Source organism: Abrus precatorius, unplaced genomic scaffold (genome assembly GCF_003935025.1).
Source record: "Abrus precatorius isolate BTA unplaced genomic scaffold, Abrus_2018 Scaffold10, whole genome shotgun sequence".
In the NCBI taxonomy this organism is placed as follows: Eukaryota; Viridiplantae; Streptophyta; class Magnoliopsida; order Fabales; family Fabaceae; genus Abrus; species Abrus precatorius.
In genome coordinates this window covers 27,989,030-28,010,682 of record NW_020874292.1, presented here as the reverse complement: position 1 = coordinate 28,010,682, position 21,653 = coordinate 27,989,030, and the positions used below count along the sequence as shown (strand labels likewise).

Sequence of the window (21,653 nt, the reverse complement as noted above, 5' to 3'; positions counted from 1 at the left end):
CTTTATATGTATATATAATTTAAATATTAAAAATGAATTTTATTATTTTTTATAAACTTGTTAATAATTTTATTATTTGATGATGTATGTATTAAATTATATATATATATATATATATATATTAAAATAAAAAGTATTTAATGTTTATTTCATTTAATAATAAAAATATTTCAAATATAAGATATAAAAAATTTAAAAAAGAAAAGCATCTTAATGATAGTTAATGAATTTTCCAAACATTTATTACCCGATACTATCTCCAAATTATCTATTACTAAAATTATGTACACATTAAGAACGAAAGAGGTTTCCTGGTTCCTGGATGCAAGAGAGTGACATTCATCATCATTCTCTCACTCTCACCACATTTCTCGTTGAAATTTTCTCTCTTTCGGATCACCACATGACCCTTTCCTTCTTTGCTTTTTTCCCATAAAAATAAAACAAAAACAAAAAACACCCTCTCTCTTTCCTTTGCTTTCTTTGTGTCTTTTCTTGCTGCGAGAGTTATCTCTCAATTTTCTATTCTATGCAGTTTTTACCTTTGTGGGATTCTTTGACCCACTTCTTTCTTTCTTCCAAGACTTTTTTTTTCTGAACCCAAGGTACCCTTTTTCTTTTCCCATTCTCGTTCTGTGGAAGATTCTACCAAGTGGGTTTTTACCTTCCCTTCTATTCTCTTTCTGCGTGTCACGGTCTTTGTCTTTTTATCTGTATTGATGGGTTGTTGATGTCTCTTGCCATTGGAGTGGTTTTGAATTCTGAAGCATGGGTTTGGATGACAAAGTCAAAGACAATGAGAGTGCAGAGGATGATACCTCAAGCGTGCACGTGGGAAAAACTGCCACTGATGAAGAAAGTGGTGATGAAGGGAGAGGGAACCTTAGCAGACACAGGAGTGAGAGTTCCATGGCTGCCACCGAAGATGAAGATGATGAGGAGGAGAGGAAGATTGAATTGGGTCCTCAGTGCACGTTAAAGGAGCAACTCGAGAAGGATAAGGTCCCTTGCTTTTGGTTTCTCTCCTTTCCTTTGCTGTTCGAAAAAATTTATGTTTTTTCAACCACTCTCTCACTCATGTTTGTGTGTGGGTTTCTGTTTGAGAGGTTAGGATGATGAGAGCTTGAGGAGGTGGAAGGAGCAACTTCTTGGAAGTGTTGACATAAATTCTGTTGGAGGTAAGTGGATTGTTTCCATTTATTCAATTTCTGTTTGTTCATGTTATCCTTTTTTTTTCCCTTCAATTTTGTACAATTAATGTGAGTTTATGCATAAGGGGCTCCAAACTCTGCTCAAATTCAATTTTTACAGTGAATGACTCAATTCACAGTCATAAAATAGTGTCCAAAACAGAAGAAATATCATTTTGCCTAAATTGAATTAACTGTATCGGTCATGAATTTGATTAAAGAAAAGAAATCAAAGAATCTTCATCATTTTTTGGAGACTTGAATATCTCATTTCATTTCAATTATTAACATTAACACTGTTACTATTTTAACACATGTTCATTATATAATTATTTTGCAAATGCATTAATACCATAATTTGCTGTTTTTTGTATGGTTTAAACTGATAAGTGATAAAATTTGAACCAAGAATATCCTCAACATTATTTCATTTTGTGAAATCCAACTAACGAATTTAATCAGTAAATGGTTCCATCTTTCCCTGTCTTGTAACTTGCCCTTATGAAAATCCTTTAACTTTTTGTACTTTTCATGAGTTTTGTCCTAACTTCTCATTTGTATTCTGAATAATCTAGAAACTCTGGAGCCAGATGTGAAGATCCTTAGCCTTGCAATAAAGGCTGCTGATAGACCTGACATTGTCCTTCCAATACCAGAGGGAGGAAATCCCAAGGGTTTGTGGTTTACCTTGAAAGAAGGTAGCCGTTACAGGCTGATGTTCGCTTTCCAAGTGGAAAATAACATCGTTTCAGGTCTCAAATACTCCAACACTGTGTGGAAAACTGGTATCAAAGGTAAGTTCATTATTCTCTCTCAATCACATAATGTGAAATAGATAATTTGTCCATAAACATGTCTCATTGAACCTTATTACAGTTGATAGCACTAAAGAAATGATTGGAACCTTCAGCCCCCAAGCAGAGCCTTACACACATGAGATGCCTGAAGAGACAACACCATCTGGGATGTTTGCTAGAGGGACATATTCCGCAAAAAGTAAGGTAATATTAACATATTATTATGTGCTTCCTTTAACACTGGAGATTGTTTCTTGCTGCATACCGTTTTACAATGAGCTAAGACAAAGGTATAAAATTGTTAGCTTTGGTGCATTTTACTATCACCATGCTTCCATATTCAAAGCTAGACTTATCTGCTTCCATATTAATATTTTGGCATTGCTTTGGAAATCAAGTGAAGTTTAATTAATGTCTATTTTGTTTGCATCTATCAACCTACCAATAAATGTTCTAATAAATTTGGCACCAGACTGCATGACCTTCATTTACTCATTTAAAATTCAAATTTGAATCACTTTTTTTCTCACTAGCTAGTCATGAATTCTTGTAGAAACTTATCTTGTAATGAAGTCCTTGCATATGGATTAATGTAAATTGATTGAATTTGTATTTTGTTTGTCTTTATTCAGTTTGTTGATGATGACAACAAGTGCTACTTAGAGATCAACTACACTTTTGATATCCGAAAGGACTGGCAGTAGGAGTCAACAAATTTCTCCTTCAGTGATATGTTCAATCCCAAATCGTTGTTATTTGTGCTGAAATCTCTTTCAGTGTTTACTTGCTTCTTTTTTATTGTTTATTTATTTCTAATCCTGTCTGAGACTGGTAATTTTAACAATGATGAGAGGATTTAGAGGATGAAATTGGTATTCATTTGATAGATAGTTTTGTCAATAAAATTGAGTTTTGCCTGTTTGGGTGCACATTTATGTTTCTTGTTTCTTCTCCGGATAGCAATGTAGGTAAACATGGTATTGAATTCTAATTTGACATCAATTCTGTGAACTTGTGTGGAATTTGATAATTTTGGGTGAACATAGATAAGTGTTTAGAAGATAAAGTGACGATGTAGTCTTAACTAATTACTCTTTCGATCTTATGAGAGAATACTGTGAACTTTTTTTTTCTTTAATATTTAGACATTTTTAATTAAAAAATATTTTTTTTTCCTTTTTTAGAAAAGAAAATTTTCTAGATTCTATTTGAAAAAAGAAAAGCCCAAGGCAACCAATGTTTTTGCTCCTTTTTTGTAGTCCAAAAGCTTTTGTCCCTTGCCTCCAATAGCGCTAACCTGTTTCCCTTCTTTTGGGCTCATTGTCTTGACGGTTCAAGATTTTAACATTCAATCCCAAGGGCCTAGAATGTAAAGATGAAGGCTGAAAGTTTGTTATGTGCAAAAATTACATCTTTAAATTTATCATTAGAAAAAAAAATTAATAAATAATACAAATAAATTTAGCATAAAAAAGTGACAATTTTACTTGTTTAAAATTTATTATTTAATTAATAAATTAAAAATAATATAAAAAGAGAGTGTTTGACAAAAATTATGAAATATAGTTGTACAGTTTTTGCTAAATATTTTGCATTTCTCAAAAAGAAATCTAAAGACTTGAATGAAAAGGAGAAAAGGTCAAAAAATCTAGAAATGAATCATCTCATGTCCCATGATCACTGCACCAAATTTTAGCCAGACAAATAAATATTATCATAATATTAAATGATATATTTTAATAAAAGTTAAGATTAAACAATGCATTGCTCTTGTATGAAACTTCACGTGAGAGAATTTTGTTCTTAAAAAATTTGCACTATTTCGCCCACTAACTGCACTTTATTTTTTATGGTCAAACATATTAATACGTTGAACATCCAAATGTGTTATGATTCAAGTATGGTAAATGATAAATTTATGATACTGATGGTAAAGTTTATTAAAAGAAATATATTTATTATATTTTTATGAATTGAATACAATAAAATTATTATTATTTAATAACAAATTATTGCTTTTAGATATTTAAAATCAGTTATAAAAATTAAGATTAGAAAAATTATAATTTTATATAAATTTTGTTGCATCCAAACTTTAAAGCTGAAATTAAACATTTAAAATTAAAAAAGGTTTTATTAAGAAAGTTTCAATTTATTATATGAATTTATAAAAATATAATAAATATTTTTTTAATTAAAATTCATTATTATTAATTGTTGAAGCTAAACTTTAAAAATTAAAGTTAATATTTTCTTTTTATATACAGTCTTGTAATCTTGAGTGTAAAATAATAAACATTACAAGAAAATACTATTTTTATTTTAAAAATATAATGTTAATCATGATACTAATGCTAACGTTTTAAAAGCATCAGTTTCATACACTTAAAACTAAAAATAATAATAAAATTATGGTGGCCAAATCAAAGCAAAACCGACCAAGCTTAACAATGGTTAGTGTCAGTTAGATTAACAGTAAGTTGGTGTTTCTTTTTTAACTTATAATAAAGTTTCAGTTTAAATATTTTTTTTAAAAGTTCTTGAAAAAAATATAAAAATAAATAAAATTTATGTTAAAAATAATTTATTATTTAAAATTCTAAAAAATTAAATAATAAAATTTTCTAAAACAAAAAATATAAGTTATTTTTTATGATAAAAATTTTATTTTTATAAAAATTCAAAAAATTTACCCAAATAAACTTAATTGATTAGTTTGAATAACACTTAGCGTTACTAAGACTTGAACACGAGACGGCTTATTAAAACTAAACAACACTTATTAATTCATCCACTTTAAATTTTTAATATGTAATATCAAACACACAATAAATAAAATGCCGTTTCTTATTTTACTTCAGAACATAGGAAATAACGATGGATACCTAATCACGTAAAGCTCGTTTTACCTTTACAACAAACTTACCATTGGGAAATTACCACTCTGACCTTCCTCACTTCACATTGTTCATCACTTCACTCGTCACCTCAAGTTATTCATCGAATCATTCAAAGGAACAGGTTATTCTTCTAATTTTTTATTGGAAATTAATAAGAAAGCTCTAACATGAGTGGGGCCAATCCCTGAAAAAATATATATGCTTGGACAATGCACTAGTGTTACCACTCACCACTCCAGCCACAAACAGTAGGATTGCTTTGGAGAGAAACAAAAATGGAGGGAGAAATCAACAATTTCATAATGGTATGGAGCATTGCTGTAGCAATAATGTGCTATTGCCATGCAATTGGGAAATCAATCTCCCAAGGTGCCTACAGACTCATAGCCCTCTTACCAGCCATAGTGCTACTCCTTCTCCTCCCCCTGAGGCTCCTCTCCATTCACCTTGGAGGGCCTTCTAGTTTCTTCTTAGGTTGGCTTGCCACCTTCAAACTTTTACTGTTTGCCTTTGGCAAAGGTCCTCTTTCTTCAGACAACAACAATGCCCCTCTCTCTTTACCTCATTTTGTTTCCCTTGCATGTCTACCCATCAAATTCCAACACCAACCCACTAACACTAACCCTCCAAAATCACAACTTTCCAAATTTACCCACAAATCCCTCCTCAATTTTGCTTTTGCCTCCGTGGCTATCATACTTGCCACCCTGATTCCTCTTTATGGAAAGCAAGAATATCTTCATCCAAAATTCGTACTTTTCTTGTACAGCATCCACATGTATATTGGACTGGAGTTTTGTTTTGGGTTAACCTCCCTATTCACTCGAAAGCTTCTTGGAGTTCAGCTAGACCCACAGTTCAACAAGCCTTACCTGGCTTCCTCTCTACAAGACTTCTGGGGTAGAAGATGGAACATGATGGTAAACCGTATCTTGCACCCTACCGTATACGATCCGACGGTGGATTTTGCACAACGCTTCATTGGAAGAAAGTGGGCCCCACTACCTGCTGTTCTCTCTACTTTCGCCGTATCGGGGTTGATGCATGAGGTGGTTTTTTATTACTTAAAGAGGGAGAAACGCACGTGGGAAGCATGGGAACCCTCGTGGGATGCCACCTGCTTCTTCCTCATTCATGGAGTGTGTGTGGCCATTGAGATTGCCCTGAAGAAGGCACTTAAGGGGAAACAGCAGTTGCCGAAAGCACTTTCAAGGCCACTCACTGTGACTTTTATATTTTACACCGGGTTGTGGTTGTTTTTACCAGCTTTGGTTCGATGTCGTGTTTATGATAAGGCAGTTAGGGAATTGAGGGCTTTTACTGAGTTTGTTCAAGGATATCTGCCATGGATATTCTAATGTCACTGGCACATGAATATTGCTTTTCAGAAAAGCCCCAATAAGATTGTTGATTTATTGGTCAACTCTTGAGTTATGGAAATCTTAAAAATATCAATATTAATTTAATCTTCTTTCTTTCGATGCTGCTTCTCCTCTTCCTTCTGTAGTTTTCGGGTGCTTCATTGACAAGATTTAACATTCACATCGTCATTCTATTAAGTATTGTGGTAACTGATAAAAGGATAATTCAATACCTTCACGTTACTAACACAACATTTAATTTATTAAATATTGTAGGTTTAATTATATTTTTGTTTTTTCTAAATATAACATGTTTTGTGAATAGTTTTTATAAAAAAAAATTATTTTTTTAAAATATTAAAAAGATAATTTAGTCTATATTAAAAATTCCTCTTTTAGTAAATACTAACCTAATTCTTTATGAACCAGCTCATTAATATTGTTATGTATTGCTGTGTCATTTATTATTTTATTATTTAAAATTAATATTTATAAATAAATTTATCAATATATTTTAAATATTTATAAAAAAATTTAAAATTTTAATTTCTTTCATTTCAACCTTTTTTTTTCTTTTCTCTTTATTCTTGTTAGTTTCAGGTGTTTAATCGATAAAATTTATACATTTATATTATAATTTTTAATAAGATTTAAGTCCTTTAAACTGGTATTAAAATAGTTGATAAACTTTCTAAATAATAGAAGAAGAATAAGACAAAAAAAAATATGTGAACTTTTTATAAATATTTAAAATATATTTAGAATTTGTTTATAAATATTAATTTTAAATAATAAAATGTTAAAAAATTAAATAACATAATAATACGTAAGAATAAGATAATTGACAATATTATTTAATTTTAATCCTAACTTCTTAATATTAAAAGGACTAAATCTTAATAAAAAATTTGATAAAAATTTATCATAAAATATAATATATTTATAAAAACGAAAAAAAAATTAAGCCTAAATTGTTTTAAAAAATTAAATAGCAGTAAGATAAAAGTGCTAAGCTATCGCTTTCTAAGACTAAGTTATTAGAACAAAAGTGGACGGGATAAACTAAATTTTAACATTTAATGTTTTATGATTAGATATTAAAAAAATTATCAAAAAATATATTAAAATTGTATTTAAACTTAAAAATTCTTCAAAATAATTTTCCCTTATCAATTTGAAGATTGGAATATTCTTGCTCTCACTGTTTCGTTTCCCATCCCAGATTGACAGTATAAAATGACAAAAGATCTGTCTGGGCTGTTCTAGATTCACGCATGGTTAAGTGGGCCAGCGTGCATCTCTGCAATGGAGAATAAATGGAATTACCTTTTTATTTTTCAAATTTTTATGTAATTACATGATCAAACTCAAGTTTAAAATTATTATTATTATTATATTAAAAGTTAATCTATTAGTTAAATAAAATCATTGATATTTAATTAGAAATATTTTAATTTGACAATTACAGTAAATTAGTCTAAAAACTATTTGTTAAAATAATATTATCTAAAAAAGGTTATTAAAATAGATGAATATGACATTATTTAAAAAATATGAAATAAACAGACGTAATCTATCAAAATGTAACGTAAGTCATGATATTTTATACAAGAGTAAGGTTAAAATATATTTTTATACATTTTTAATATATATTTTTATTATTTATTAAAATTTATTAAAAATATAAAATATAAGAGATAAATATTAAATTAAAAATAAAAAAATAGTGTAATTCATACATTTTTAATAATTTGTAATTAATAATTAAAAATTAACTAAAAATGTATTAAAAATATATGTATTTATCTTTTAAATACTTTCAAAAACGTAATATACTTGCGTCGGACACATGTTATAATTTAACATTTGTCTTTTTTTTCTCGCCATATTAATTTTTTAATTATTTTCACGTCTAGTGAATCATAATATTAATGTTTGAATTTAAAATTATTTTTTTATTTTTCTCTTGAGGTTTCTAAAATTAATAATTTTGAGTTCAAGCTTAATTCTCGGTGGAATAAAAATTTAAATTTTGATTTTGAATTTTTATTAAAATAGAAGAAAATTTAATATTCAATTAAAGAAGGAGACAAATTAAAAATTCAGTTTCAAATTGAGAGAAAAATTATATTTAAAAAAAAAAAAGCAACGTATCAAAAGCTAACCCGCATTACACTCAAATGTGTAGTGCCTACTTTTTGGCTCAATACTATTTTAATATGGTTAAATTTACTGATTTTAATAGTTTTTTTAAAACAATAATATTCAGATATATAATTTTAAAATTACGTCACTGTAATAAAAAAAATCATATGAACCCTCTCTCCCACCCAATTCAATGTTTTGCAATTCAATACTTGTTTAGATTAGTTTTGTAAGAAATCATTTTTTAAAATTTTTTCACAAATTTGTTTAAATAAAAAACTTAATTAAGCATCCATTACTAATTTGATACATTGAATTTTTTTAAATAATTGCAAAACACACATACGAGAGTAAGATTGTTACTTCAGGTGTTAAATTTTGAATAATCACATATTTAATATGTTTCTAAAAAATATTAATATAATTATTGAGTTATATAATACTATATTAGTAATAACCTATATTAAGTTTTATAATATTAATATGTCAAAAACTAATAGATATTTTTTATATTTTAAATAATATATTATAAATAAAAATTAAAACACATAATAAATATTAAATTGTTTATTCTTTAGGAGTGAAAAGTTAAAAAATATATATAATAAATTGTTTGTCAAGTCACTAAAAAAAATTAATACTTTTATTTATAAATATATTTAAAAAACTTTATCAGAGATTGAAACGTGGCTTTTTTATATATTTTTTAAATAATGTACACTGAAATATTGTCTGAAACTAGCAAGCACTTAGGAGAAAAATTAAAAAAAAAAATTCAAAATCGCTAATGTTATTTTTGAAAAAATAGTCATCAATTTTTAAATAAAATTAATTAATTAATCAAAAATTTAAAATTCCTAATAGTAATTTTTAAAATTGACTTATTTTCTAAAAATTGTTGACGATCAATTTTTAGTCTCATATTTTTGCAATTTCTGTTCAAAATCTCATATTTCTGGATAAAATATCGTCAAATCCCATATATAAATTATTATTTTTTAATTACTGCCATTTTTTTTAATAAAACATTTTTTAAAAAGGTTCCAACAGGCATTAGGTAAAGTATTTAATAAGTATTTATAAAATTTACTCGCAACAAATGAGTAAGGTATTTATTTAGGGTTTAGGGTTTATTTACTAAATAAGTACAAAAATGTGTATGAAAAAATATTGGTAAATCTTAATAAGGATGAGTGCGGATATAAGTATAAAGTACTCACCTCCACTCACTCAGGGATGACAATGAATATCGTTGAGTATTTGAGCTTATCTACTCTAACCTTACTCTCATTCTTATCATCTTTAACACTCAAATCTATTGCAACAATAATAAATTATTAGAGCTAGTTGTTAGAACTGTTAAAGATATCACCCATTATGCAAATCTATGGAAAAAGTGAAAAGTTTAGTTGAAAAGTCCAATGAGATAGAAATGGATTTGAATATGTTTAATGTTAACAATTTTCTAAGTGATTATAATTTATCAACAAATGATATGCAATTAAAGTCTGAGTTGAATCTCTACTGGAAAGACAAGATCTTGCCTAGAGATGTTATTTTTTATATCCTTATGTGATGGAAATCAAATGGAATCAAATATCCATTATTGCTAAAATTTACCAAAGATATTTTGTCCATCTCAATTTCAACAATTTCTTCAAAATTTACTTTTAGCACTAAAGATAAATTGTTAAGTACTTATCATTCTCAATTTCAATAGAATATACGTGTACAAAGTTTGTTGAAACATGAAAAGAAAGTATTGAATATATTAATATATTTATTCAATTAAATGTGTTTGATAGTTTTAAATAGATAGCTTAATTATTGATTTTCTTGTTATGTACTTGTGCGTTATAGTTTCTATTAGTAGATCAAACCAATATATAAACTTAAAAGATAAGTGCTTAAAATAATTTGAAGACTCTAATTCTAATAAAAAGATAAAATAATTTAACTATTTCTATTATTTTGATTTTATAATAAATAATTAACTAACATTTTTTTTACATGTATTAAAGAGTACTAGTACAAAACTCTCAAGTTTATAAGTTTGTTGTTTTAGAAGATATTAAAGATTATGTGTGTTTGATTTTACTTATAATTTTTAAGTACTTTAGTTTAGAAAGTTAATGTATTTAGATACATTTATTTTCTTAGACAAACACAAGTAATTGATGCAAGTATAACTATGCAAATACTTAGCAAGTACATATATAAAATTTAAAGTAACATAATACTTTACCTATTATCATTCTTATTGGTGTGACTCAATCTTTGCTTTAAATTTACGTTGGAAAGTCACCATGTTTGCATATTTATTTATACATCACCATTAAATCAATTTTCTTTTAAAAATTTCATTTATGGTTTCAAACTGTCAAAAGAGAAGTGTGTAACCCATACTGTTATATTTCTCTACACGTGTATAGTTAAATATCTTTTTCAATTCAATGATCAGATTATTTTTTAAAATAATATTAACAAATAAATCGTCAACAACAGTGTGTTTATCAAAAAATAAAACAAAATAACCATCAATAATGCAAAATTTATGTGTAATTTATTTGACAATTAAGGATACAAAATTCAATTTAGAGATTCATATGCACTTTTTTTTATAAAAAATTCAGTTATTCAGGATGTTTCCGGGAGAAACATTTTCCTACTTTTATAGTTTATAGTTAGTGACACAAATAAGATATTGATTATTTTAGTTTGAATTTTTCATCATCCGAAAAATCCATTCAAGTCGACTTATTTTGAGTCAAGCTACCTCATGAAAAAAATTTACTTTCTAAGGTAAAAAACAGTAGGTATTAGAATAATTTCTGATTATATAAATTATATTTAATAGAAATAATAGAAATAAATAATATATATATATATATATATATATTCATACTAAGTGTCAAAATTGAATATTTATACATATTAATAATTTCTTATATTTTATATTATTTTTATAATTATATATAACACATTTTACATAATTTAAATATTTATAAGTATATTATTTAAATTTTAATATTTACCTATATTTTAAAAACATAATATTCATTAAAATAAAGTAATGTAGTAAAATACTAATCAATTTTATTTTTGTATAAAATAAAATTGATATATTTAATAAAAATCTTCAAGTTAACAGTTGTATTAGTAAATCTTGCATTTTATAAAGATTTATTAGTAATATAAATATTCAAATTTAACATTCAGCATAGATCCTAAATGTGTACACTTAAATGAATATGCAAAATTATAAAATATATGGCTTAATGAATTTTATTTACTGTAAGTAAAAAACTATTACTTTTATTATTTGTTAAGTTTAAAAATAATAAAATTTTTAAATAAAATAAAAACAAAAAAAATTGAATTTAGTTTTAAAATGAAATTTTCACATTTTTTTTAATCAAACAAACATTCTTATTCATATTTTTGTTTCTCTTCATTTTTCTATTTCCAACTTTTATATTTCCCTAATGCTTTGCGCTGAACCAATATAAAAGTGTTTTTATCAATTAATCTTTTAAAAGATAATGAACCCACTTGCATAATTTTCATATTAATAAATAACATAAGAATATTCAAATTTGAAAATAACAGGTATCTAATAGGAATTATATTCTAGAAATTTTATATATTATTTGTATTTACTCATCTATTTATAAATATATGCAAATATTGTTAAATTCACAAATTAAATACTTTCCAAAAAAAATAGATTATGAAAGTTCTGTATAATAAAATTAGATAAATACGAATCAATATTCTCATTTAACAAAAAAATAATAAGATTTTGTTAGTCTCAATCCTAAGATAAACAGATAATAATAATAAAATATTACTATAAAAAATTATTTATTGTATTTTTAAAATTTTGATATAATAATTATATATTTTATTCATAAATATTTTTTTATTTTTAGATACTTAACTTCAAACATAAAAGTTAAAGTTAACAAAATCTAAAATAATAATACCTTTAAAGCACTAACTAAATAATAAAAAATAATAAAATTATATTAAAACAGATTATTAATACACTTACTTCCTGCATAATTTTAATATCAAAATCTTGATTAATATCCTTCGCTTATAAATTTATCATAAGAATAAGGATTTTATAAAACTAAGACAGGATATTCAGCTAACAATTATAAAATTTTATTAAAAAAAATATTTATTATATTTTTATAACTTCAATACAATAAATATGTATTTTTTTTTTATTTGCATATGCTTAAATTGGATCGAAGGATTGAGGTTACCAAAAACCTGAGAATAATTCTTTGTTGATTGACCTTGTTTGCTTAAAGGATAGCGATGGCATATTGTGCAAACCAAGAAAGCCAGTAAATGTGGTGTTTAATTGCAAGGTCAACCAAGAAATTAAATGCTTCCTCACTATCGATGCCTAGTGTGAATCTGAGTTCTTTCATTCCCACCAACGTTTGCCAAATTTTATTATATGTGGAAGTGAAGAACACCGCAGAAACATTCTAGTTCCAATGGAGAGGAAGAAGCACATAGCAATAGTCCAAGCACAAGCTATTTTGCTGATTATGTTGATGGTGGCTTCACCTATCATGAGTAGTTGTCCACCCACAGATGGACGTGGCTGCAAAGACTGCATCATAAACCAGATGAAAAAGGCTTGTCCATCATGCACGCCAATCCTCCACTGCATGGCTCGGTGCTTGTGGGATGGTAACTCAAGGTCCCATTGCAGCAAGAAATGTGACAGCAACAATGGCTACCCAACTCTCTCTGACTGCAAGAAATGCATGTCCAAGTGCAAGTGCAGCTGCGTCAACCAGCACCTATCTCCTCCACCAAATTAGTACTTTAACTTATATATAAGCAAATCCAGTAGTTGATGTATCTTATAATCTTGCTCTTGTTCTGCATTTTTCTTCTTCATGTCGTAGTAATAATTTGAAATGCAACTGCTTTAAATATCTTTGTTAAGAAGTATTGAATCGGTTTAGAACAGAGAGAGAATACTCCTTATAATAATAATAATCTAAATTCCTTACACAATATTCATTTCAATGCCTTGTATTTACTATAGCTACCTAAACTGATGCACAAAGATTTTAAGGTAGGTAACTTAAGATATCCTATTATACAACAGGTTACAGTAGTGTACATGTATATGTAAAAGGGGTGAATTAGGGTTCACGAAGAAACCTTTGAAGGCAGCGAAAGCCGAGATTTTGAGCACAAAATTTTTCCATTTCATCGCCACCTCTTTCTCTACAGACACTTTCTTCCATGTCTGCTATGAATTCGTCCCAATTCTTGATGGAGCACCAATTGCATTCATCCACCTTGGATTCCGAAACAGAGTCAAGTATCTCCTGCAGGCCAACGATCCGACGGGTCACCTTCCTCCGAGCCTCCCTCACCGTTGGATCGATTCCAGGGACGGAATCGAGCTTGAGCAAGAGAGCCATGAGGGCTTCGTTCATTCGAAGTTTCTCGAGGTGGTTGGTGCGGACGGCATCGACGGTGTCCTGGCGCTGGATGAGGCGCTGTAGCTGGTCGGCTTCGGAATCGACGGCGGAGATTTTGCGGTAGAGGGTGCGGATCCGGTGGGCCCGGTAAGCGGATTGGATGGTGAGAGCAGCGTGGGATTGGGATTGGGGAGGGAGCTGAGTGGAATTGGTGGATGGAGGAGGGGTAGTTTGGTCATTGTGGTAGGTGTAGGTGACGGTTGAATATGAGGAGAAGAAGCCTAATTTGGAAGAGGGTTTCATGGGAAAAGAGGATTTGAGAGTCAGCGATTGCAGACAGTGAGTGAAGTGAGGGAGATGGGAAATAGGTAATGAGAAATTGAGAATGGGCTTTGTTTCTTAGTTAATGTTGAATGATGTTGGCGCGTAACATGGTTTTAGGTGTTGTTTTATGATGAGGGACCCCATGCTCGTTTTAAGACAAAAGGACTTGCCTTTCTACCTCTTTATTCATATTCAGGTTTAAATTCAAATACTGTGTTGGGCGCTTTGTTTGACTTTAAGTAGGATGATTTTGTACAATGCAATCATCTTATTTCCGGTATATGTCATCTTCTATAAATTATTTTTAAAAAAATAATATTTCAATGCAATCTTTCCTTATTTTTTATTTTAAAAAATTAAATACTAACAACAAAGTCTTTTTTTACCCTTGATGAAATCGGTTAGATACTCCATAAAATATTATTAAACTTAATTAAAAATTCAGTTTTTAAATATATTATTTATCATAAAACCACTTTTAATAATCTTTTAAAATTCTTTTCAGTCTTCCTCTATATTTTTTTACAGAACTAAAAATTATATAATACTCTTCCTTAGCATCTCTAATATAGTCTAAATTGCAAATATCCACACTACTTTAATTGCTAAAATTATTATCTCTTTAAAATATATATTTTCAAACTTTAATAAAAATACCATCAGAGGTTACCATTCTAACTCGAATTTTGCAATAGCATTTTGATATTTTACTTGAATTTTTAAACCGTTTATATTACCAAATCCTTGTCCATAGTTGAAAAATACATTTATAAGAAAACATCATCGTAGCGGTGACGCCTAACTAGTCAATCTGTTTTGTTGTCGTTGAACCAGGTCACCAGGGAAAAGGAATCCTATAAAATGTACTACTATGACCTAAGTGAACGTCATAGTCAAATAGTATATTTCAATGTTTGATGATCCACACTCTAGCCCTGAAAAGAAAATTATGGCCCTCATAAAAGCCAATTTTATTAAATCCACCGCTGGGTTTACACACACACACACACAAAAGAAAACACTTATTAATCCATATGCGGAAATGAGCCCAGCTCAGGTTTCCGATTGTACAACTTCAACATCTCTCCCATCCCACCACAACTAAGAGCATGGAATAATGCTGCTGTCCTCAGGGAGCTGCGGGAACAATCTTGCCCGAGCAATTACCGAACCCAACAGTGTAACCATTTCCCTGCAAAGCAAGAATTTTACATCTTATTAAAATTCTATAAGTTCTACAACTAATAAATGTCCCATCGTACTATAAATTTGTAGTGTGCAGAACTTTCAATGTGATCATCAAGAAAAGTGACAAACATGCCTCAGCTATAAACAAAATATGTACGGCACATCATTTTAAAACAGTTTCAGCATTCCAATTTACGGGGGTGCTGGGGTCAGAAGACTCAACCACAATCCAAGTATCTTATGATGTGGATCTATATTTGTGATTTGTGACCCTATTTGAGGCTGCGTTTGCAGCACCAATCCACCTGTTTGGAAGGCACAGACAGGATTTGAAGCAGTTTTCAACTTGTTTGGAAATGTTTGGTGAATGTTTCAAATGGAAAAATGTGGCCAAACTTGATTATAGCACAAGCAACTATTATGAAACTTTTGTGTTGGGTTGAAAATTTTCTACTGTTTCACTGCCAAATTGCTAAGACAGTATTTTCAGAACATAAATGATTTCATTCCAAATTCAATCTAAGCTAAAATCAAAATCAATTTTGATGACACTCACAAACACACTGACTCTTCAGTTATAAAAATGTTAGAAAGTACAGCTGTTCATGAAGTTCGTGTCAAAATAACATTCTTAAAGACTAAACTAATTAATAATGGAGTAATGAATTGCTTAAAATTGGCAGAAGTGAAAACAATAGATAACAGTATTGCAAATTGAGAAATTGTTGACAATGATATTCTTTAGGAAATTTGTCAACAAGTAACTAAATTCACAGAACTGTTGCAGCATTTCAGATCTGGCGGCACAAGTAATTAGGTGATTAGAGAAACTAAATTAGCAGTGATTTTTTGTGTGTGTGTTCCTTTCTAGTTTCTATCGGTCCCATATGCCAGTCAAGGGTTTGAAATTCGTTTAATTTGAACAAGTTAAAAACTTGAAGGGGGGGAGGGGGGATTGAAAACAGAGAAATTTCTAATGAATAATTGAAAAGACAACAGCAATTTTGAAAAACAGAGGCATTGAATATCTTAATTGATTGTAACCTTGCTACATCCAGTTAAGATGACTTCATCTCCATCTTCAAGAAATTTCCGATTTAATCCATTCAAGGACAGTGTGTTTTGTCCATTCCACGTTAACTCTAGCAAGCATCCACGGGACTCTTGCTCCTGCAGTGAAAGGCACACATTTTAACTGAAGCTAGTTGAACAGTTGATAGGAAACAATTCCTTGAGAGTGAAACAAAAAACAGGGATCAAAAAGTTAGAAAGCATAAAGTATTAAATCTTACAGGACCACTAATTGTTCCAGTTCCAAGGAGATCGCCTGGCCTCAGGTTGCAACCATTGATCGTATGGTGAGCAAGTTGTTGGGTCAATGTCCAATATCTACAAAGTAAGAGAACTAGAATAAGTGCATCTTTATGCATAAAAGTTTCCAAGTATAAACTTTCTATTAGGGAGGGACAGGCAATTATCAAATGGAACCGAAAGATTAAGAAAACCTACTTGTGTTTAGTGTACCAAGGAGAATATAGCACCAAACACAAATAAAACTATACACAAAATAATACATACAAGTTGCAGGACAGTCACTTTTTTAAATCAACAATGTCATCACAATTGCTTTCAAGGTACATGACTGATTTTATATATGTAGCAAGGAAATAATAAATAAACAGAATTATTAATATTAGTTGAAGAGAAATTCCTTACAAGTGCTTTAGATTACTCCGTGTCACTACACTCGAAACTTCATGCCCAGCAGGTTTAAGATAAACCTAGCAGCAAAAACCACTATTTGATTAACTTGATAGTTCAAAAAAATAATTGTATATCATCTACGAAAAAGGAGCATTAAGATAAAAAGAGCCTATTTCAAATACAGTATATAAGGACCATGAAGAAATAGCATAAATCTGAGATACAACTTACAAGAGGAAGAAATATTTTGTAAGAAATACTAAGTACACATGCATATAAAGGTGGCCTGAAATACCTCTAGGGAAATATCATAGTTTTTGGATACTTTTTCAGTCAAGTATGGAAGTGGAGGAGGATCCTGCATTTTATAGATAGATTAAATAGCATGCTATGGTTATTATGAACTTCAGACATGAACAACCAAATTATAAAGTTCCTACAAGGTCAATCTCCAAAGAAAGAAACCAGTTACCTGTTTTGGGGCTTCACAAGCAAAAGGTTCTAATGCTTCCAAGGTCACAATCCAAGGTGATATTGTTGTGCCTATATAATTTTAGTTACACACCATGAAGGAAGGTTAACTCCAAAATAGAAGTATAAGATGATAGTTTCTATCTCGAAAAAAATGGTACATGTAATTATCCACGTCAGATACTGCACAAGCCCAAATGCTCAGCTTTTCTCAATAGAGCTTTAAAAATATGAAGCAATTAATTGAAACATCTTACCAAAATTCTTTCCAAGAAAAGGGCCGAGAGGAATATATTCCCATGCCTGAATATCTCGAGCTGCCAAAGACAATTCAGCAAAGCATCAGTTATTGGGCAGAATAGCATAAAAGAAAGATAATTGAATTGGAAAAATACCACTCCAATCATTCATAAGAACAAGTCCAAAGATATGATCTTCAGCATTGTTAATATCCACAGGTTTTCCCAATTCATTTCCAGGTCCAACAATAGTTGCCTGCAAGTAAGATATCTAACCTTGAGACTTCTATTTCAAAAATAAAACTTTACATATGGATTTTAGCGAGTAAAATGGCCAAAGAAGATCTATGTAAACAGAAAGCTAACCATTTCCAACTCAAAGTCAAGCTTTAATGAAGGGCCAAAGTAGGGTGTTGAGCCACCAGTTGGCTGAGCTTGACCTCTGAATAAGCACATAGTATAACATTGTGAGATAGAATGCCGAGGCAGCAGAGCAATTAAATACATACTGTCTACAAAAAGGAACTAGCGGCTGTGCTCCTTGAGTGCTTCTATTTTAATGGGTATATGACACTGGAAGATTGACATGCAGAGCCATATCGTTCCCATAGTTCACTACGAGGGTATCAAGAAGAGCTTGTTTGAACTTATGAAAGTGACTTGACTTTCTTATAAACTCATGTTAGCTTATTGCAGTCAGCTTTTCTGCCAAGCTGAAAAATAAGCTTTAATTTTGTAAGGGTTTGTTAAATGAGTGCATAATTAAGAAGTTAACGTAAATGTGCCCTATATATGCTAGAGCTATAGACATTCAATACAGAGCTTTCCTTGTTAATAAAAAAATTATTGATGGGAAATATCTTTATAAGTTCATAAACATAAGACCTACACAGAAGCTGCATAAGCACATGAAATCAGGGCTACATAGCAGTACAATTAGGTCTCCAACCTTGGTCGAACAATATCAGTTCCAGAAATAACAACAGAAGATGCTCTTCCATGGTAGGCAACAGGCAGGCGATACCTTCGAAACAAGTTTAACATTTTTTAGTACTAGAACAAATTACTATTTACACTCAGTTGATTTGTAAAGCATTTTAAATCAACGCACCAGTTATCTAGAACAGGAGTCTGCGGTCCACGAAATATGACCCCGCAATTTTTGGTGTGATGCAGAGAGCAAAAGAAGTCAGTGTAGTCCCCAACAACAACAGGGAGAAGCAATTCCACACTACTCTGAAAATGCAAAGACCAAAATCATTAAAGAAGTGACAAACACGACACAAGCACTTTAAAAAAACAAATCAGGAATACCAATGTGCACTACCAAAGGCACAAGGGACTTCTCCCTCAAAGTCGCATTGTCCCTCAAGGTTGGCTCAGTTGCTGCATTAAAAAACAACCCAATTGACATAAGAACCAAGCATTGCAGCTCATACAAACTTTAACATGCATGTACATCCTAATAAGTAGTACAGCGTAAAAACATAAAAAGAAGAAAAAGGTAAACAATTAAACAGAAACAACGCAATGTTGTATTGTATCTACCTGATAACAGCTTTTGAAGAGTGGCACGAGCTTCCTTCCACGCTGGCCTTCCAAGGGATACAAACTTATTTAGATTGGGCTGTCACAGAGATATATTATAGGAAGCAGTTAGAGCAGAGGTTTCCATTTCCTAAACCCACGAGGTAACAACGTAAGACCTTGTCTTAAAAAAATGATAATTTTTTTTAGAGAACCACACTCTTTTCAACACCCACTCAATTATTGGTAAAAGTTTTTAAAAATTATAAAAGTACAAGAAAGAAAACTTAAACTATGACCGATAATTTAATTAAGTGTGATTTTAAATAAATTTTAGTTAATAATTAAGAATGGCCAGATATGAGAGTGTGATTATTGCATTTCTCAAAAATAAATACAATGTTGCATGATGCAAAAGGAGGGGAGTAAAAATGTTCATCCTAATATTAAGGTACCTTCTTCCCTTTCCTCCGGTTACTCAGGGACATGCAAAGACTGTGATAAGTCCAGAAATTACAAAATCTTAGGCCAACCAAAAAAAGGTGAAATCCTTTTTTTTGAAAAAAAAAAACTTTGAAGTAACCCAATTGATTACTTGGTTGAATTAGTGAAACTCAGTTTGAAGCTGAGATTTTGGAGTAGAAAAAAATGCAGAGAGGAACGTGGGGGAGTAAGGAAGTTACCTGGTTGAAGCAATCGGAGTTGTTGAGGAGAGGGCCATCGAAAAGACCAGCAGAAGCGATCTCGGAAAGGTCGAGGACGTAGTCGCCGATGGCGACGCCGGGACGAGGAGATGAAGTGGGTTGGGGCTTGAAGACTCCATAGGGGAGGTTCTGTATAGGGAAGTGAGAATCTGGGTGAACCTCAATGAAAGACTTTAGCAGAGCCATGTACGATGATTTTGCTGAAGCTGATGTCAACGATAGAGAGACACTCAGAATGAGAGTGAACCAGGACGTTGAGTGTCTTATTTTATAGATAGGTAAGAAATAACAAAATATTCAACACTTTTGGCTTTTTCGCTTAGGATTTGTTTCGTTTTTTTTTTTTTTTCATTTTTTGGTATTGAGTTTAAATATAATAACTTTTTACTATAATGTTTTTTAATATATAATTTTTAAAAAATAATTTTTTATTATTGTATACTTAAATTTAATTTGAAATGTTGAAATTAATATTTTTTTTATGTGTTTCTTTGATCATAGTTGAGTTGCCGTGCGGTTGTTGAGAATGGGATCAGGGGGTAGCTACCCAATAGCTCCAACTACCACCCGTGACTCAAAACATCCGCCCCTTGAATTATACTATTATAGTTATAGTTATTTGTTTTGCATAATTATTAAAGTGTATTTTAGTATTTAAAATATTTAAAATATTACTTTAATTTCTGGCTTGTATATTTATTAAATATTTTAGTCCCTGAATTAAAACATTATTAACATCAATAATAGAGTGATTCATGGGAAAAGAATGAGTTATCATTTTATATATTTATTTATTTTCTTTTACGGGTAGTCTTAATTTCTCTCGTGAAAAGGCACTCAACTCTAAAGAATCTCGTTGATTTTATTCCTTCAAATATGACGATATTGGATAATTAGAAAATACTTTATTCAAACACTAAAACTAACTTCAGACATGTTGCAATCAGAAGTATTGTTATTATGACCCCTTGGAACATGTATGATCACGATTGATACTATTTTTTTGTTCTATGATTATAAATGCAATGATGAGAACACTATTTTCTTTGTGACATTAAACAAGGTTATTAGATTTCTTCATCGGATAGATTTGGCATGCAAGCATTTGGAAAAATGCTTGTAATTGGAGTAAAATCAACATGTAAAGTGAATGGGTTGTGACCTATTTGTGGGTATAAAATTCCAAAACTTGTGATCCACGAATGTTATGACATGAAACTGAATGGACCAAAGTTGATATTTTGGACTAAGCTCAAAAGGAGTGTGTCAATCAAATGATTAAAGATTGTGAACCCTTTGAAGGTAAGGCCCTTAGATGCTTCATGCTTACTTGGGATTTAGAAAAGAAGTAGGGTTATTTGAGAAATAAAAGAAAAACTATGCAAAACGATGTTGTATATGCAAATTTAGCATTCACACATATCACTTGATATAATATATCAGTATTTTGTGACCCTTTTAATACTATAAGGGATAAAATGTCCAAAATAGATGAATTTATCTTATTTTGTTAAAAATTTACTATAAACTATTAAAAATCTATTATAAAATAGGTCAGTTTGTTTCATGTTTTTTAGAAAAAAAAAATACTACTGCACTTATAAATTTGAAAGAACATTATATTTCTTATTTTAATTAATA

At 29.8% G+C, this 21,653-nt stretch overlaps 4 protein-coding genes and 1 pseudogene across 6 annotated transcripts; 3 read left to right on the top strand and 2 right to left on the bottom strand.

Moving 5' to 3' along the window:
* The first annotated feature begins 476 nt into the window (after positions 1–476).
* LOC113852702 (rho GDP-dissociation inhibitor 1-like) lies at positions 477–2,901 on the top strand. Of its 3 annotated transcripts, XM_027483047.1 has the most exons (6): positions 529–766; positions 802–1,002; positions 1,112–1,178; positions 1,766–1,984; positions 2,067–2,191; positions 2,620–2,729. In XM_027483047.1, the coding sequence occupies exons 1-6, from the start codon at positions 731–733 to the stop codon at positions 2,689–2,691; spliced, it is 720 nt and encodes a 239-aa protein (XP_027338848.1). In that variant the 5' UTR covers positions 529–730; the 3' UTR covers positions 2,692–2,729. The 3 variants fall into 3 exon arrangements, with proteins under 3 accessions (XP_027338847.1, XP_027338848.1, XP_027338849.1); XM_027483046.1 differs by having other exon boundaries at positions 477–1,002; positions 2,620–2,901; XM_027483048.1 differs by having other exon boundaries at positions 529–1,002; positions 2,067–2,186; positions 2,620–2,654.
* A 2,261-nt stretch (positions 2,902–5,162) lies between these two features.
* On the top strand, positions 5,163–6,245 carry LOC113852186 (acyl-CoA--sterol O-acyltransferase 1-like). The gene has a single exon (XM_027482426.1). The coding sequence runs from the start codon at positions 5,163–5,165 to the stop codon at positions 6,243–6,245; it is 1,083 nt and encodes a 360-aa protein (XP_027338227.1).
* Positions 6,246–12,611: 6,366 nt separating this feature from the next.
* Positions 12,612–14,189, bottom strand: LOC113852862 (BAG family molecular chaperone regulator 5, mitochondrial). Its single transcript, XM_027483249.1, has one exon. The coding sequence runs from the start codon at positions 14,156–14,158 to the stop codon at positions 13,571–13,573; it is 588 nt and encodes a 195-aa protein (XP_027339050.1). The 5' UTR covers positions 14,159–14,189; the 3' UTR covers positions 12,612–13,570.
* Positions 14,190–15,118: 929 nt separating this feature from the next.
* Positions 15,119–20,276, bottom strand: LOC113847998 (fumarylacetoacetase). Its single transcript, XM_027477347.1, has 14 exons — positions 19,992–20,276; positions 19,330–19,408; positions 19,109–19,167; positions 18,893–19,017; positions 18,731–18,805; positions 18,148–18,223; positions 17,938–18,037; positions 17,800–17,859; positions 17,544–17,614; positions 17,367–17,429; positions 17,084–17,148; positions 16,660–16,756; positions 16,412–16,537; positions 15,119–15,371 (listed from the first exon to the last, which is right to left on the bottom strand). Exons 1-14 carry the CDS (start codon positions 20,196–20,198, stop codon positions 15,309–15,311), a joined length of 1,266 nt encoding a protein of 421 aa, XP_027333148.1. The 5' UTR covers positions 20,199–20,276; the 3' UTR covers positions 15,119–15,308.
* On the top strand, positions 20,197–21,364 carry LOC113852185 (annotated as a pseudogene).
* The last annotated feature ends 289 nt before the right edge of the window (positions 21,365–21,653 follow it).

What these genes read in the sequence shown, in the direction of transcription:
- LOC113852702 (XM_027483047.1), top strand. Translation starts at nt 731, where the DNA reads ATGTCTCTTGCCATTGGAGTGGTTTTGAATTCTGAA. An exon ending in AGCAACTCGAGAAGGATAAG is followed by an intron (nt 1,003 to 1,111) that starts GTCCCTTGCTTT and finishes TTGAGAGGTTAG; the next exon opens with GATGATGAGAGCTTGAGGAG. An exon ending in TGACATAAATTCTGTTGGAG is followed by an intron (nt 1,179 to 1,765) that starts GTAAGTGGATTG and finishes TGAATAATCTAG; the next exon opens with AAACTCTGGAGCCAGATGTG.
- LOC113852862 (XM_027483249.1), bottom strand. Translation starts at nt 14,158, where the DNA reads ATGAAACCCTCTTCCAAATTAGGCTTCTTCTCCTCATATTCAACCGTC.
- LOC113852186 (XM_027482426.1), top strand. Translation starts at nt 5,163, where the DNA reads ATGGAGGGAGAAATCAACAATTTCATAATGGTATGGAGCATTGCTGTA.
- LOC113847998 (XM_027477347.1), bottom strand. Translation starts at nt 20,198, where the DNA reads ATGGCTCTGCTAAAGTCTTTCATTGAGGTTCACCCAGATTCTCACTTC. An exon ending in TTTTCTTGGAAAGAATTTTG is followed by an intron (nt 17,615 to 17,799) that starts GTAAGATGTTTC and finishes AAAATTATATAG; the next exon opens with GCACAACAATATCACCTTGG. An exon ending in CTTGTGAAGCCCCAAAACAG is followed by an intron (nt 17,430 to 17,543) that starts GTAACTGGTTTC and finishes TATAAAATGCAG; the next exon opens with GATCCTCCTCCACTTCCATA.